Below are 16,047 nucleotides of genomic sequence, written 5' to 3'. Positions count from 1 at the left end.
AACCAATCAGAGACATCTGGGCCTAAGAGACAACTCTGGGGCCGTGGCAAGAATGCTGGATCTGCAGTCTTTGGTTCGGTCCCTGCTTTTGCATTAATCAACTGTATACTGTAGTTTCCTCATCTTTCCAAAGAGGATATAACCTTCTGACCCACTCCATGGGTCACTCTGAGAAATAATAGAGCTCATGAAAGCATTTAAAAAGTACACGGCCTTAAAAAATGCAATCCTGCAGTGCTGCTGGCTCAAGGTCAGCTAGTCCCACATCTCCCTTCTACAGAAGAGGATTGGCCATCGAGGGGATATGACCTCACATTATGTAGAGGGCTATGACAGGCTTGTCGAGAATCCTGCTTTGTGATCTCATGTGAGATGATATGTAACGGTCCCTGTGAACTCAAAGTGGGAAGAGATTCTGTCCCCCTTGCTGCTCTCAGCCACAGGGCCGCAGAGGAGGGCTGAGCTGTTTTTCTCTCGGGCAGCACCTGACTTCCTTTCTGCATAGGGCACCTCCTCTGAATTTGAAGTGGTCACTCCTGAGGAGCAGAATTCTCCACCAGACAGCAGCAGCCATGCCAATGAAACGGTGAGTGGATGGACAGGCCCCCAGCCTTGACCTGCTGCCCCCTTTCTGTCTTGTCACTTGCTACCATGTGATAGGCACAGAACCTGTTCAGATCTCTTGGGTACCCTGGAGTCACTTGGGGATGCACGAGGGGCAGGAGCAGAGGGTGCTTCTCGCTCACATATGCAAATTCCTGGGCTAGTGACTTCCCCGACTTGGGGCACACAGGCACCCAACCGTTGTGAAAGCCTGGGCTCTTCGCCAGCCCTGTTGCCTTCTGCAAGGGACCAGGCACCTCCGCACACTATGACTCAGCCCTTTGGGTCTGTGGGCTTCCAACCCTGGGGGAGAAAAAAGGGTCAAGAAGGCCCAGGGCCCTGTAAGACAGGTGATTTACCCTTTGTGCAGACTCTTGGAGTACACAGGTAGGAGGTTCAACTTTCCACTTACACGCATGCATGCACACACACACGCACACTCTCTCTCTCTCTCTTTCTCGTACAGCTCTGGAGCGGCTGCCCAGCATCCTCTTTCCACAACTTACAATGCTGGCTGCCTTTGTCCTAACTATATCTCCTTCTGTTCTCTCTTAAAATGACAGACTTATTGAAGAACCATTGTGAAAAGTCTGGAAGATTCTTTAAGCATCCTAAATTCCTACCTTCTCCCTTCCTTCCCACTTTTAAGTTTTTTTTGTTTTTTTTTTTTTTTTTTGAGAAGGAGTCTCACTCTGTCACCCAGGCTGGAGTGCAGTGGCGTGATCTCGGCTCACTGCAGACTCCGCCTCCCAGGTTCACACCATTCTCCTGGCTCAGCCTCCCGAGTAGCTGGGACTACAGGCGCCCGCCACCACGCCCGGCTAATTTTTTGTATTTTTTTAGTGGAGACGAGGTTTCACCGTGTTAGCCAGGATGGTCTCCATCTCCTGACCTCGTGATCCGCCCGCCTTGGCCTCCCAAAGTGCTGGGATTACAGGCTTGAGCCACTGCGCCCGGCCAAGTTTTTTTCTATAATTGTTGTTATGCAAGCAGTAAGTGCTCTAGCCCTTCACTGATATGTTGATCCTGCTGCCTCCCTTCACAAAGGTTTGGCTGACAAATGTGCTTGTGTTCACTGGTTGCCCCGTGTACCTGTCAGTGCCCAGTGCAAGGCTCCCTCAGGTGGTTGTCTAGCTAACTAGCATGTCTTCCGTGTTGAGAGGTTCACCACTGCCTCAGGCAGCTCTGAGTATTAGAAAGGCTCTTTATGTTCTGTCTCCTGGAACCTTCTGTCCCCTTGTCCTGTTCTGTCCCTGAGGGCTCTGAGGTGCTGGCCATGGAGGCAGGATTCCCTGCTCAGAAAGTGTTTCACTCTGACTTTGGACCGATAACTTTAACTCACTTTAGTAAGTTCCTCATTAGCTCTACAGTGTGCCCTGTCTTTGCTGAGCCACTGAGCCAAGACAACACAGCCCCCTGCCGCTCTGAAGCTTGTAGTCTGGAGAAGTCGCTGGCATGGGAAGCATTGCATGACCCTTAAATAGAGCAGCATCTGCCACCTCAGCTCCTTTATGGAAAGAGGCAGTGGGGGAATAGATGCAGAGTTGAAACAGCAGCATTTCCTCTTGTTAGAATGTGGCACTGACGCCATTACACAGGTGTTCAGGGAATGCCTGAAGTTGTGGTTATAGTCATTGCCATTCCTCCAGAGTTCAGAGAAATGGGAGGTCAGTGCAACAGAGCACTGGATAGCAAGTCAGGAAACCTCAGTTCTCATTATACCTCTGCCACTGACTTACTGGGCGACTTTGGGCAAGTTCCTCCTCCCCATAGCTTGGTTTCCCAGTCTGATCTCTGAGGCTCCCTGTAGCTCTGATGTCCTGTGATTCGCATAACTGTTTCTGGGAGGCTGCTGAAGGAGCTGAGCCATGGGCAGGGTGGGAAGGATGAGCAGAACTTGCAGAGGCAGAGAGGACACTTGCAGAGACACTGGACCTGGTGCGTGGGGGTTCAGACAGGGTAAAGTGGGGAGCCCAACAGGATGCTGCTGCAGATGAGACCTGCGGCTGTAGGGCCTTAGACGCCCGTCCAGGGGAGCTGGGCCCAATGCCGTCTGCGGTAGGGTAACACTGTAGGTCCTTGGGTGTGGAATTGGCGTAACAAGGCAATTGTCTTTAGTAGGAGTATTCCAGATAGACTAGAGAGAGAGTCAACTATCTTGCCCACAGTGTGCTTTATTTCTTATATACTGTACTAGTTGGGATTTTCTGAAATATCTGAAGCTGTGGTTCTTAAACTGTTTTGAGTCTTCGGTCCTCAGAAGCTGATGAATGCTTGGACCATTCCCCAGAAGACACACATGTAGGCCAGGCATGGTGGCTTATGCCTGTAATCTCAGTATTTTGCGAGGCCGAGGTGGGTGGATCACCTGAGGTCAGGAGTTCAAGACCAGCCTGGCCATTGCGGTGAAACCCCATCTCTACTAAAAATACAAAAGTTAGCCCGGTGTAGTGGTGCACACCTGTGATCCCAGCTCCTCAGGAGGCTGAGGCAGGAGAATCGCTTGAACCCAGGAGGCAGAGCTTGCAGGATGTATATGCAGATGTCTCTTGGTATCCATGGGAGAGTGGCTCCAGAACTCCCTGAGGATACCAAAATCCATGGATGCTCAAGTCCCTTATGTAAAATGGTGTAGTAGTTCACTGTAACCTATGCACATCCTCCTGTATACTTTAAATCGTCTCTAGGTTACTTATGATACCTAATACAATGTAAATGCTAAATTTTGTTATACCGTATTGTTTAGGGAATAATGACAAGAAAAAAATTCTGTACATGTTCGATACAGTTTTTTTGTTGTTGTTGTTTGTTTGGTTTGTTTTGTTTTGTTTTGAGACAGAGTCTTACTCTGTTGCCCAGGCTGGAATGCTGTGGTGTGATCTCTGCTCACTGCAACCTCCGACTCCCTGGTTCAAACAATTCTCCTGCCTCAGCCTCCTGAGTAGCTGGGATTACAGGCACGTGCCACCATGCCTAGCTAATTTTTGTATTTTTAGTAGAGACAGGGTTTCACCACTCAGGCCATCTTGATCTCCTGACCTTGTGATCTGCCCACCTCATCCTCCCAAAGTGGTGGGATTACAGGCGTGAGCCACCATGCCCGGCCTGTTTGTTTTTTTACAACATTTTTGATATGTGGTTGGTAGAACCCATGGATATGGAGGGTTGACTGTACAGTGATGTCCATTCTCTGGGCTTGCTGCTCTCAGGGGTCAATTCAGCATCCTAAGAACCCTGTGGGGTTGAAGGGAGGGAAGGGTTGTGCGGACATTTGGTAGATGAGGATGCTGAGGTCCGACAGACAAGTGACTTACTGTCAGGCACTCTGCAAGGCCCAGTGTGTGGGAGGATGGTGGCCCCACTGCTGTGGAGCCACCAGTGGCCTGTGGGTCCTGGGTCCTGCCCTGTGAGTCAGCCCCAGACAGGGAACCTGCATAACTGGAGAATTTCCCTGGGCTGAGCTGGGGTCACAGGGGGAAACTGAGTCATGAGAAATGAGGAAGCAGAGGGAGAATGGATTGGCGGCGCCTACTCAGGCCTTGGTGAAGAGTGGGCCGTGTGCCCTTTCCCTCTCCAGGTGCTGGGCCCCCTGCCCCATGAGGACGGCAACCTGATGCTGCACCTGCAGCGCCTGGAGACCACGCTGAGTGTGTGCGCCGAGGAGCCGGACCATGGCCAGCTCTTCACCCACCTGGGCCGCATGGCCCTGGAGTTCAACCGACTGGCATCCAAGGTGCACAAGAATGAGCAGCGCACCTCCATCCTGCAGGTGAGGCACACGGGGAGGGCGGCCCGAGACAGGCAGGCGTGCTTCCCCCCGAGCTCTTCCCCCCTTCCTGCTCCTGGGAATCCACGGGTACCGTGGGGACTTCTGAAGGCTGTGTTGTGGGCAGACTTTGGGCTTTTTGTTCAGGGTTATGAACAGGATAAGGAAGTTGTGGGGAGGGATGAGGAAGAGGAAGGAAATGGGGAAATATGGGATGGGCAATGTGAGTGTCATGGTTGGGGATACCCCCAGCAGTTCTGCCTTTCTTTCTCATGTTCAGGGTGGAGGGATGGGAAGGGAGGGAACAAAGGTCAACTCCTTTTGTTATGCCCCTTTCCCCCCAGGGGAGACACCCTCATTATCACCACTTCACAGGTGGGGAAGCAGCCCTTTTTTTGCCCAAGGTCACCTAGCTGATAAATGGTGAAGTTGGGATTGGAATCTCAATCTCTTGCATGCCAAAGCCCATACTCTTGACCACCATCCCAACCTGCCTCCCCTTTTGACTTCCTTTTAAAAGCTTCCCTGGGCTGTGGGGAATGGCCAGATTTCCTTGCTAGGCCAGGCCAGACCTTGGAGTTATATGGTCTTTGGTTCCAGTATGACCCTTTATTGCTGCATGACCTTGGACAAGTCACTCATCCTCTCTGTCCCCCAATGTTCCTATCAGTAACATGAGCTAGGAGTGCCTCCATGGTTAGATTGCTGCATTAAATGAGGCCATGTACAGGATGCCCCCAGTGTGGTCCAGAACCTAGTCCATGCTGGAAGAGAGGTCCCCATTCGGAGTTCATGACGGGCATCTACACTGGGCGGAGGGTCTTAGCCTTGCGGGCTTTGGCAGCAGGGAAGTGTTCAGTTATAATTGGTGACCATTCTAAAGATGGCAAAACAGAGGCTTCTGAGGGACTGCTTGTGATCTGAGCGCCCGCCACCTTAGTGACAGAGCCGTCACTTGAAGCCTCCTTACTCCCTGCAGGCCCTCTGGTCTATAGTCTATGGTCTACCTCTGGTCTATGGTCTCATTCATGTCAGCAGGCACTCAAGTGCCCCGCTGATGGCAGAAGGGGGAGTTCCCCTTGCGTGACCTTGGGTTGCCAAAAGCAGGAAGGGCAACCAGGTTGGAGACGCAGTGTGAGGAGAAGTGTAGGGGCAGAGGAGCACGCAGGACGCTCATCCCACCTGGAGGGGAGGGGTGTTTGGGGAGGTGAGCCTGAACGAGAGGCAGAGGCCTGGAGGGCCAGGCTGAGAGAAGGGCACCCCTTTAAGATATCAGTGAGGCTTCAAGGTATCCAGGCTGAACCCTGGCAAGGTGAGCCTGGCACAGTGCCTGGGCTGTGGGCAGGGTGGGAAGGTGTCTGGGGTGAGAGCACTTTGTGCATCCACTTTTCAGCTTTGAGATGGGGATAGATCCCGGGTCCCCTAAAAGGGGTCCTGCCAACCTCTGTTATTCTTTATTTCAGGCCCCTCCCTATTTATTTCCTTCTTAACTCTTATCATAGTTTGTAATAATTTTATTTAATAAATTTTTTCTTATACTCTCTGCTAGAAGGTAAGCTTGAGGGGTGCAGGCACCATGTCTATTGTATTCACTGTTGCGTCCCAGTTCCTGGCCTTCATACACATTTGGTGAATGAACGAATGAACAAAAGAATAAATGATCAAATGAACTCAGAGGTTAGCTCTCGTAGCACCTTGGATGGAAGGTGATGGTCTTTATGACCTCTGATGATTCTATGCATTGGCCGGTTTGCACCCAGGGCATTGACCCAGAGACTCTAAGGAAACAGCCCTCTAGACTACAAGGGTAGAATAGCAAGTGAGGCCTTGTCCTGGCCTTCCCTTAGGGACCGGGAGCAGGCCATTCTGTTCCCTGGAGGCCTCACCCAGAGACATGGCATCTCGGGTATTTTTACTGCCTGGGTGGAGGTATATTAATCCAGTTCCTCCTCATTCATTCGTTGATTTGTTTCTTGGTTCACTAAACATGTTCAAGGTCAGGTATAGCATAAGGCTCTCTGCTAGGCATTGAATGGACTCAACAATAATTTTTCAATTTCTTTTTTTTTTGAGGGGTGGTGGGGGACAGGGTCTTGCTCTGCTGCCCAGGCTAGAGTGCAGTGGTGCGACCACAGCTCACTGCAGCCTTGACCTCCTGGGCTCAGTCCTCCCACCTCAGTTCCCTGAATAGCTGAGACTACATGCATACGCCATTATGCCTGGCCAATGTTTTGGTATTTTTAGTATAGACAGGGTTTTGCCATGTTGCCCAGGCTGGTATTGAACTCCTGGGCTCAAGTGATCCTCCTGCCTCAGCCTCCCAAAGTGCTGGGATTACTGGTGTGAGCCACCATGCCCAGCCAGTTTTCTGTTTTCTGAGCCTCATCTCCCTCATTGTCCAACCACCTCCAGTTTAAGGCTGTGTCCTCCATTCAGCCTTCCCAAGAGTCTCCTGTGTGAGTCAGAAATGAAACAACTCTGAAATCTCCCTGGATTACACAACAAAAGTTTTCCCTCCTATTCTGTGTGGCAAGGGTTTGTTTCTGCTCTACACAGTTCCTCAGAGTCCCAGGGAGACAGGGGCCCCACTTTTCAGTGTCCTTTAGAGTACCAGGCATCCACATCAGCCCCTGCTACCAGGAAAAAGAGACTGGAGAATTGTGCATAGGACAACCCAGGAGGGATGCTTGTCCCTTCCACACCTCTTTTGTTGGCCAGAACTAGTCACATGATTGCATCCACCTGCAACGGGCCTGGGAGATGGAAGGCAGCAGATGGCTGTCTAGTGAATGGCCCTGGTGCTGGCCCAGCTCAAAGACTGTCCCCTCCTTTGGGCACCATCTTGCTCCCTTCTCTGATCTTTCATCACAGGGGAAAGAGACACCAGTGTAGGGTCTGCCAGATGGAGTTTTACTCCCAGTGATGAGTCTTAGCAGCTGTGCACCTGTTAGACTGTATCATTTACCTGGTTTCCCCACCTTTAACGTAGAAATGAGTTACTCAGCTTTGGGGAAGTTGTGAGGCACCAGTGAGGTGGTATGTGGAGAAGCACCCAGCTGTGTACCTGGCACAGGTCAGTTGCTCAGTGAGGATTTGTGGAAAGATTGAACAACTCTGTGCTGACACTGTATGTTAGCGTTGCTAGTCAGCACCTTTCCCCTTTCCTTCCCTCCAGCCTGTGAGGTCCTGAGTCTGGCGACCGCTCTTCCATCCCCAGTTCACAGAGCTTCCAACATGAGTCCCCACACATAAGCAAGTGGCTGATGGTTCATGGACACTTCCACTCTCACTGTCTCATCTGTCCCTCTCAGCAGCCCTATAGAGGAGGCAGAGAAGAAGCAGTTGTCCCTGGGCTGGGTATGGTGGCTCACGCCTGTAATCCCAGCACTTTGGGAGACTGAGGCAGGATCATTTGAGGTCAGGAGTTTGATACCAGCCTGGCCAACATGGTGAAACCCGTCTCTACTAAAAATACAGAAATTAGCCAGGCATGGTGGCTCATACCTGTAGTCCCAGCTACTCAGGAGGCTGAGGCAGGAGAATCTCTTGAACCTGGGAGGTGGAGGTTGCAGTGAGCTGAGATCATGCTACTGCAGTCCAGCCTGGGCAACAGAGCGAGACTCTGTCTCCAAAAAAAAAAAAACCAAAACATTTGTCTTTCTTTTGTAGAGGAAGGAACCAAGTGTCACAGCCACATTGTGAGGGCGTGAGGGCATAGTGAGGTCATGACTGAATGCCCCGTCTTCTGACTTTCCCCTTGGCAACACCGGGTACCTCTCACACCCGCAAATTGATGTGTCTTCCAGGCCCCCCAGGACTCGCCTGTTCATTTGTCCATTCGGCTGTTCAGTCATGTTGTTCCTTCCACAGACTTTGAGCTGGGGGCTGGGGATCTGAGTGTGAACAAGAGAATGGTTAGGGGTCCCAGCCCTCCAGGAGCTCAGGAATTAATTGGGAGTAAGGGGGGGTAGATATTAAGAAAACAGCAGCACAAACAGTTCTTTAGCTTTATCTGTCACAGGTGCTGAGAAGCGTAAAAGCAGGGGCTGTGAGCAAGGATAACCGAGTTGGCCTAATGTAGCTGGATGGGGGAGTCAGGGAGGACTTCTCTGAGGAGATGGGATTTAAACTAAGACTTCAAAGGAAGAGTAGAAGTCAGCCAGGGGAGGCTGGTGGGGAACAGGGGTCTCGGCAGTGGGAGCAGGGACAAAGAAGGATGGAGCTGTCTGTCTTGGAGGAGCAGAAGGCCCCACCGCTGATTCTTGGTCAGGCTTCTCTGTAGTTGGCTCCCAAGGGAGAGGACATGTGGGTGGCCAAGTGGCTTAGCTCCTTAGACAGGGATTGAGTGAGGCCAGGCAAAGGGGATAAGGAGCTGGGCCCTGGGGTGGCTGCAGCCCCTCCCTGTCCTCTAGTTCCATCTGCACCTGGGAGGTGCCCCCTCCTTCCTCTCACCCTGTCTGTTCCCCTGCCGGCAGACCCTGTGTGAGCAGCTTCGGAAGGAGAACGAGGCTCTGAAGGCCAAGTTGGACAAGGGCCTGGAACAGCGGGATCAGGCTGCTGAGAGGCTGCGGTAAGTTCAGGCCCCTCAGAGAAGGGGTGAGGAGTGGGGGCTGCAGGAGGAGGGTCTGGTGTGCAGCACTGATTTCTGGGTTGAGGACTGTGGCTCTGGGGCCCTGTGCCCAGAGCCCTGTTTGGAGGTTACGTCTCTTGATCCTTCTCCTTGGCTCCTTTGGTATTTTCTCTCTGGCCCTTTTGCCACCTTGGGAGGTATATAGAGTGCTTTGAGAACTTCAGAAGAAAATCAGCATAGATTACACTTCCTTCCTCCTCCAACACTTGCCTCTCTCCCCTGTTAACGGTGAACTGGCTGTGCCAGAGGACTCAGGACTTTGCTGCCTCCTGCTGGTCACCATCCTGACCTGCTCTGTCTTCCTGAGAGCATCAGAGTTCCCCCTCTGGACTAGGGGGTTTAGACTTAACTGAGGGTTGAGGGTCAGGGAAAGGCATTACAAGTTTATATGCCTTCCCTTCCTTCCTTTGCAAGATTGTGAATTGACAGGTCTTAGGCAAGACCTAGGAGCCTGCATTTCACCAGGAGTCTCTGTGATTATGATGGAGGTAGGCCCAGGATCACGCCTTGGGAAACACTGATCTTGACTGTCAGAGCTTGACAAGCCCTTGGAGATTATGCAGGCCAGACCCCTCACTGTGCAGAGGGGAAACTGAGGCCCAGGGAGAGGCAGGGACTTGATTGGAGTCTTACAACAAGAACTTGGGCCTCCTTGCTCTCTATCCTCTGAGTGGCCACAATTCCTGCCTGCACTGTGGTCCTGGACAATTTAGGGGATGAGTCATCTGCTGGGTACCAGTTGGGCTCAGGTACATATAGGAAAGGCCTGTGTTATAGACAGGACTTGCCACTGTTTTTTCCTCCTCTTCTTTTTCTTATTAGAATCAACAGAAAGAGAAGAAATATAAACTTCTTAAGTATGGCCACAGAAGTAATGTTTAACTACTGAGCCATTGGTTATTTTGAATCAGTGTGTAATTTATTTGCTTTTGGATGGCCAAGGATGCAGTTTTGGGGTTTTTATAGCCCTAATGACCCCATCCATGGATTCAAAAACCGAAGCTGGGGAAAAGACTCATGGATTAGAAGGCAAGAATGCAAGTCTTTCCTGTATGACTTTGGGAAAGTCACTTTACTTATTGGCTTTTCAAGTGGAAACTCAGCTGGCAAACAGAACATAAAGAAATGGTGACTGGGCACGGTGGCTCACACCTGTAATCCCAGTACTTTGGGAGGCTAAGGTGGGAGGATTGCTTTGAGTCCATGAGTTTGAGACCAGCCTGGTGAAATGCATCACCACCCCTCCCCCAGCCCCAACAAAAAGTAGCAAAAAAATTAGCCAGGTATGGTGGTGTGCCTGTAGTCCTAGCTACTCAAGAGGGTTGGGGTGTGTGGTGGGGGAGGTGGGGAGTGGCTGAGGTGGGAGGATTACTTGAGTAGGAGCAGTCAAGGCTGTGGTGAGCTGAGATTGAGCCACTGTACTCCAGCCTGGGTGACGGAATGAGACCCCATCTCAAAAAAAAAAAAAGAAAGAAAGAAACATTTTAGTCAGACCTGAATAAAATCACTAATTTTACAATATCCTCTATCACCTGCCTTATTAGTTACTTAGAATTTTACTTTAATTTGATTCATATTTTTACTTAAAATTATAAAGAAAACTTTAGAGTAAGTGGAAAACAGCGTTACCTATGATAAATAGAAGATAACTCTAAATACAAGGAAAATGAAAGAATGTTAATAAATTCAGGCTAAGGATCATTGCACATTGAAGGCTCTGAGCCTGCAGCCTGCACTTCTGTGTTAACAAGGGAGACTGGCGAGTAACTAGAGAAGTGCCCAGGGTCTGTTAGCACCAAGTTCGCAGTGTCTCCATGGTCTACACAGGAAATGTGAAGATGATTGGAAAGGGTGTCACTTTCTCACTAGAATGTGATCCAGGGTTATTTAATTTATCCTGAAGGTCTTGTGTGCATAGAAATTCCACAGCTGGGGAAACCCTGCCATTAACAGTCAGAGGCCTCCAGGGAAACCCACAGATTGAGAGCAAGGTGGCTGAAGATGCCCTTTTTGGTTTTCCCTGAGGGCAGGTTTCAGGATCCTGCAGTACTCCCTGGGGCTCAGCTGCAACTCATGCGACAGTGAACATTAAGCAACCCTGTAGGTTTCTTAACTCAGGGCCAGCATTGTGACTTCTCTGTTTACCTCCATCCCAGGGAGGAAAATTTGGAGCTCAAGAAGTTATTGATGAGCAATAGCAACAAAGAGGGTGCATCTGGGCAGCCAGGCTCACCGAAGATGGAAGGGGCAGGCAAGAAGGCGGTGGCTGGACAGCAGCAGGTATGTGGTCAGAAATTCCTTCTGTAGCATCCTTGGTTGCTGGTACTCAGCCTCTGCTTACCACCTCCAATGACAGTGAGCCTACTTCCTCCTGCAGCCAGTGCCACTGGTAGAAGGTTGTAGCTGTTACATGGTTTTTTCTTTACTTGGCCTGACCTCCATGCTTAGAGGCTGCTGGTAGTCACTGTGGCTCTGTGGGCCTCATAAGCCTTCTCTTCTCCTGGCTAAATAACTCCAGTTCCTTCAGCCATCGCTCATAGAAGGCGGTGTTGAGTCATTTGCTCAGTCTGGGTGCATTCCCTAAACACATTCCAGTTTGTCAAGGTCTGTCTTAGAGAGGGGTTCCCAAAAGTCAGTTTAACATCTTTGATATTCCTGGCAGAATTAGGTTGTTTGGTTGAGCAAGCTCCCTTGGATTCTGCTAAGCTCCTGGGATTGTGTCTCTGGAGCTTCTAAAGTGGACAGGGGAGGGTGTTGGCCAGTTTTGGTGTGGTCTGGTGATGCTGCAGGGCTGGCCCACTCTGCCATCGTCCTCTAGTCCTAGCACTGGCCACATCCAGGTCCTAAGCAGGAGCAGACTCTGCACCCCTTGCCCAGTTGTTACCATTCCCCTTGCTGCAGAGCTGAGACCCAACTCTTTACCAACATGTTTTTATTTCACCATTTAACGGGGTTTAATAGCTGAATAGTAGGGCTCAATGTCTTTAACCCACCCTACACCTATGCAATAGTAGTAATTACCGTAATGGCTTAATTTCTTATTACTGTGTGGCAATGTAGAGTTTATCCAGGACTTGCAAATCTATTATCTTATTTGGGCCTCATCTCTACATATAGAATAGGCAAGGCTGGGACTATTATTCCATTCTGTAGCTATGGCCATAGTTTTGGGGAGGTCATGTAACATCATGTAATCAGGATTTCTGCGTGACCTGCTATCAGGCAGATGTAGGGTACGGCCAGGGAAACATGCTGATAAATGGCGAAAGTCTGCTCTTCCCTGACCTTCTGAATCCCAGCCCATGGAGATCCTCTTTTCTTCCCTTTATTCCCCAAATCAGATCCTGCCTTGTCTGCCATCTTGTGGAAGGGACTTGTGGACCCAGTTGTTCTGCCCTGGATTCTCTGAGCTGCCTCAGGTGTGGAATTCCCTGGGCAGGTCTCTTTACTTTTCCTGTGCCCTTTAATCTCCACTCATCTTCCTTGAAAGCCCCGAGCCAGATGCTCTTCCTGCCCTATCTGAGAGTGGGAGCAACTTGCCCTTCTGTCCCAGGGTCTCCTGTCCCATAAGAGGCCTGTGTTACAGAGGGGCAACAAGTGTGCCTTGGAATTGCATGCAGGTAGAATACTAGCTCCACCTTTTACCAGCACTGCAGCCTTGGATAGGTCATATAAGACTCCTAGGCCTCAGTTTCCTCTGTAAAATGAAGATAGTAACACCTGCCTCAAGGGGTGGTTGTGAGGATTCAGCGATGCAATGCTTGTAAAGTAGGTTTAGTGTCATAAACAGTGAACATTAGCTGTTGCTCTTTAGGGGAGATTTGGTGCCAGCAGCCAGCTCTGCTGACTCCACGTGGATTCCTCTCTCCCTCGTGGAGGTTCAGGGTGTACCACCCTGGAGCCTGGAGTCCACCCGCTTCCTCCTTCCCCAGTAACTCGTTGACCTTTTTGCCAAGCACAGCTCCCATCCAAGATGCCGCAGATTTCAAGTGGGCAGGCCTGTCTGTCCCCTTTCTCAAAGGGGGTGACCTTCCGTGTAGGGCTCCCCCTCACCTTGCTGCTTGGTGCTATGGTGTGCTTACAGGCCTGAGCCTGTAGGGGGCAAGCTCTGCCCCCAGCCCTCCCGGAAGCCTCTAGGGGGTGCAGTGTGGAGGGAAAGAGAATGCTGAGAATAGAGCGAGTCTGACTCCAGGATGATGGCGGACAGTGTCAGAAACTTCTTCTGTTTGAGCTTTTCATTGTATTGAAGCCCAGAGAAGACGAGGGTATTGGTGTCCATCACAGAGGGACTTGGAGATAGAGTCGACACACACCCTTTGGACCACTGGCCTTGTCTGCTCTTTCACTCCAGCACTTGCTATTTTTTTTAACCTTTAAACCTTTTTATTTTGATATAACTAGACTTACAGAAGAGTTGCAAAAATAGTCCAGAGAGTTCCCCTATCCCCTTCCTCTACTTTCCCTAATGGCAACATCTTATAGAACCCTGGTTGAATGATCAGAACTAGGAATTAACGGCATGTACTACTTAGTAAACTACAGACTTTATTCAGATTTCACCGGATTTGCATTCACGTCCTGTCGCGTGCTGGCCTGGAGTCTGGGATCCCACATTGCATTCAGTTGTCTCATCTCTCTCGTTTCCTCTAGTCTGTGACAGTTCCTAGTTGTTCCTTGCTTTTCATGACCTTGACACTTTTGAGTTGTACTGGCAAGTTACTCTGTAGAATGTTCTTCAGTTTGGGCTTATTTGCTGTCAAGATTGATGCCTCACCAGTGATTGGATCTCATGATGAGATTGAGGTTATGTGTTTTGGCAAGAATTTCACAGAGGTCGCGTTCTATTTACATCAGAGTTTGCAGAACATTTCTCAATCCAGTAGACCAGGGGTACATGATGTCAATGTTTTACTACTGTTAACCTTCATCACTTGCTCAAGTGCTGCCTTTCAAGTTTCTCTGCAAACAAGTGACCAATTTTCCCTTTGTAATTAATAAATGTTTATTTTTGAGAAGCAACTTTTGAGACTATGCAAGTACTCTGTTTTTCCTTAAACTTTCACTCACTCATTTTAGTGTCCATTGGTGGATCTCCACCTGCAGCAGTTATTCCTGTAGTAATGGAATGGTGATTTTGTGTTTTACTCATTCTTCCTACACTTATTAATCGGAATTCTTTTGTAAGGAAGAGCTGTCCCTTCTCCCCATTAATTTATGTATTCAGCTATTTTGTTCTATCAGTAGGAACTCAAGAATATTAATTTCATACTGTGACTTATAATCTAATACTATTGTGATGTATTTTGCTGTTCAAAATGTTCCCGTTTTGGCCATAGAAGTTTTTTTCAGGTTGTCTCCTGTGCCCTTTTGACATGCCCTTTTATTATTATTGTTTTTAGTATTATTCATGTGAACACTTCCTTACTTCCTGGCACTATAAGATGCACCAAACTCACCTTATATTTTATCTGCTCCACCTTATATTTTATCTGCTCCAGCCCCTCAAAGCAGCCCTGTTTCTTTTTAATAAAAAGAAAATGATATTTAGAAACCTACTGAGCACTAGGTGTACTCAGTGCTGCTGGATGTCTCTGCTTTAGCCCCTTACAGAGGACAGAGCTGGGAAACATCTATGTGTACTACACAGATCTTTATTTCTGCATCTTTCTAAAAATGTTTTTAAATAAACATTTTATGTAACTTTAACTTTTATGAAAGTTTTATAAAACATATATGTTTTATAGAATGAATATAGCTATATCTGTCTATATCTATATCTCAAATGTCTTACCTTCCAGGCCACAGAGTTTTTTGGCCGATGTGTGTAGAGGGTGAGGAGAGTGGCTGGTAGTACCTTAGAGGTTGTACCTAAGCAGGGAGAGTGGCCATGGGGAGGGGAGAAGGGAAGGGGAGAGGGCCTGGCAGCCACCCTGAGTCAGGGAGGGGGGAATCATCGCCTTACGTAGACTTCTAGAAGGGGACATAGTCATGACTGGGACAGTTAGTGCTGTCCTGGTGGGTGGGAGGAGTAGGGAGATAGGAGACAGAGGACTGGGGCCACAGGGGTGAGGGGCCTTAGAGGAGCACTGAGTGGGTGAGATAATTTGTATTGAGATTTTGGTGAAGGCCCCTCTGTGCTTCTCCGCAGGCTAGTGTGACGGCAGGTAAGGTCCCAGAGGTGGCAGCCTTGGGCGCAGCTGAGAAGAAGGTGAAGATGCTGGAGCAGCAGCGCAGTGAGGTAGGTGGCCGGGATGGCCATAGTGGGAGGATCCCTCTTCCCTCCCAGGACCAGCAGCACAAAGGCTTGCCCTGGCCTCCTGGCTCTGGCAGGTCCCAGGTCACCATGAGGAGTTGGCATGGTGACCACTGACCCACCTGCCCATGGATGAGGTCTGCCTCCTTACCCTGGACTGCTCTCTCTCGATCAGTCCTTTTGCCTACAGCGGTCACTCTGAGGAAGCGGCATGTGGGGCATGGCCTAACATTGTTGGGGGTAGAGTTTAGGCAGGCTCCCATGGTAGACCTTGGATGGTGGAAAGAGGTTGTGATAAGTTAGGCAAGTTTTAGCATCACTGATGAGTGGAGGGACCCTCGAGAGGTGGTTTAGGGAGGGCCATCATGGAAGGAGGGAATTAAGGTCGCTTCCCACTAGTCTGGAGGCTCCATAAATTTACTGTCAAAATTTTTAACGTTAAAAGCTACCTCGGCTGGGTGTGGTGGCTCATGCCTGCAATCCCAGCACTTTGGGAGGCTGAGGCAGGCAGATCACCTGAGGTCAGGGGTTCGGGACCAGCCTGGCCAACATGGCAAAACCCCGTCCCTACTAAAAATACAAAAATTAGCCAGGCATGTGGCAGGCGCCTGTAATCCCAGCTACTCAGGATCCTGAGGCAGGAGAATCACTTGAACTCGGTTGGGGTGGGGGTTGGAGGTTGCAATGAGCCAAGACCACGCCACCGCATGCCAGCCTGGGCAACAGAGCAAGGACCCCCTGTCAAAAAAAAAAAAAAAAAAAAGCTACCTGCCTCTATTGGTGTAGCTACTTTGC

At 49.8% G+C, this 16,047-nt stretch overlaps 1 protein-coding gene across 8 annotated transcripts in view; it reads left to right on the top strand.

Annotated features, from left to right (window-relative positions):
- The window catches only part of TNIP1 (TNFAIP3 interacting protein 1), a 58,096-nt gene that overhangs the window by 27,154 nt on the left and 14,895 nt on the right, over window positions 1-16,047 (top strand). For all 8 annotated transcript variants that reach the window (XM_011931611.1, XM_011931615.1, XM_011931610.1 and 5 more), the window contains 5 exons: window positions 506-586; window positions 4,181-4,372; window positions 8,845-8,939; window positions 11,156-11,279; window positions 15,148-15,237. In XM_011931611.1, the coding sequence (XP_011787001.1) occupies window positions 506-586; window positions 4,181-4,372; window positions 8,845-8,939; window positions 11,156-11,279; window positions 15,148-15,237 (582 nt within the window). The remainder of the gene's footprint in view (window positions 1-505; window positions 587-4,180; window positions 4,373-8,844; window positions 8,940-11,155; window positions 11,280-15,147; window positions 15,238-16,047) is intronic.

Source organism: Colobus angolensis, unplaced genomic scaffold (genome assembly GCF_000951035.1).
Source record: "Colobus angolensis palliatus isolate OR3802 unplaced genomic scaffold, Cang.pa_1.0 Scaffold90, whole genome shotgun sequence".
In the NCBI taxonomy this organism is placed as follows: Eukaryota; Metazoa; Chordata; class Mammalia; order Primates; family Cercopithecidae; genus Colobus; species Colobus angolensis.
Note: the sequence above shows the minus strand (reverse complement) of the source record. Positions and strands in the feature narration are given on the sequence as shown.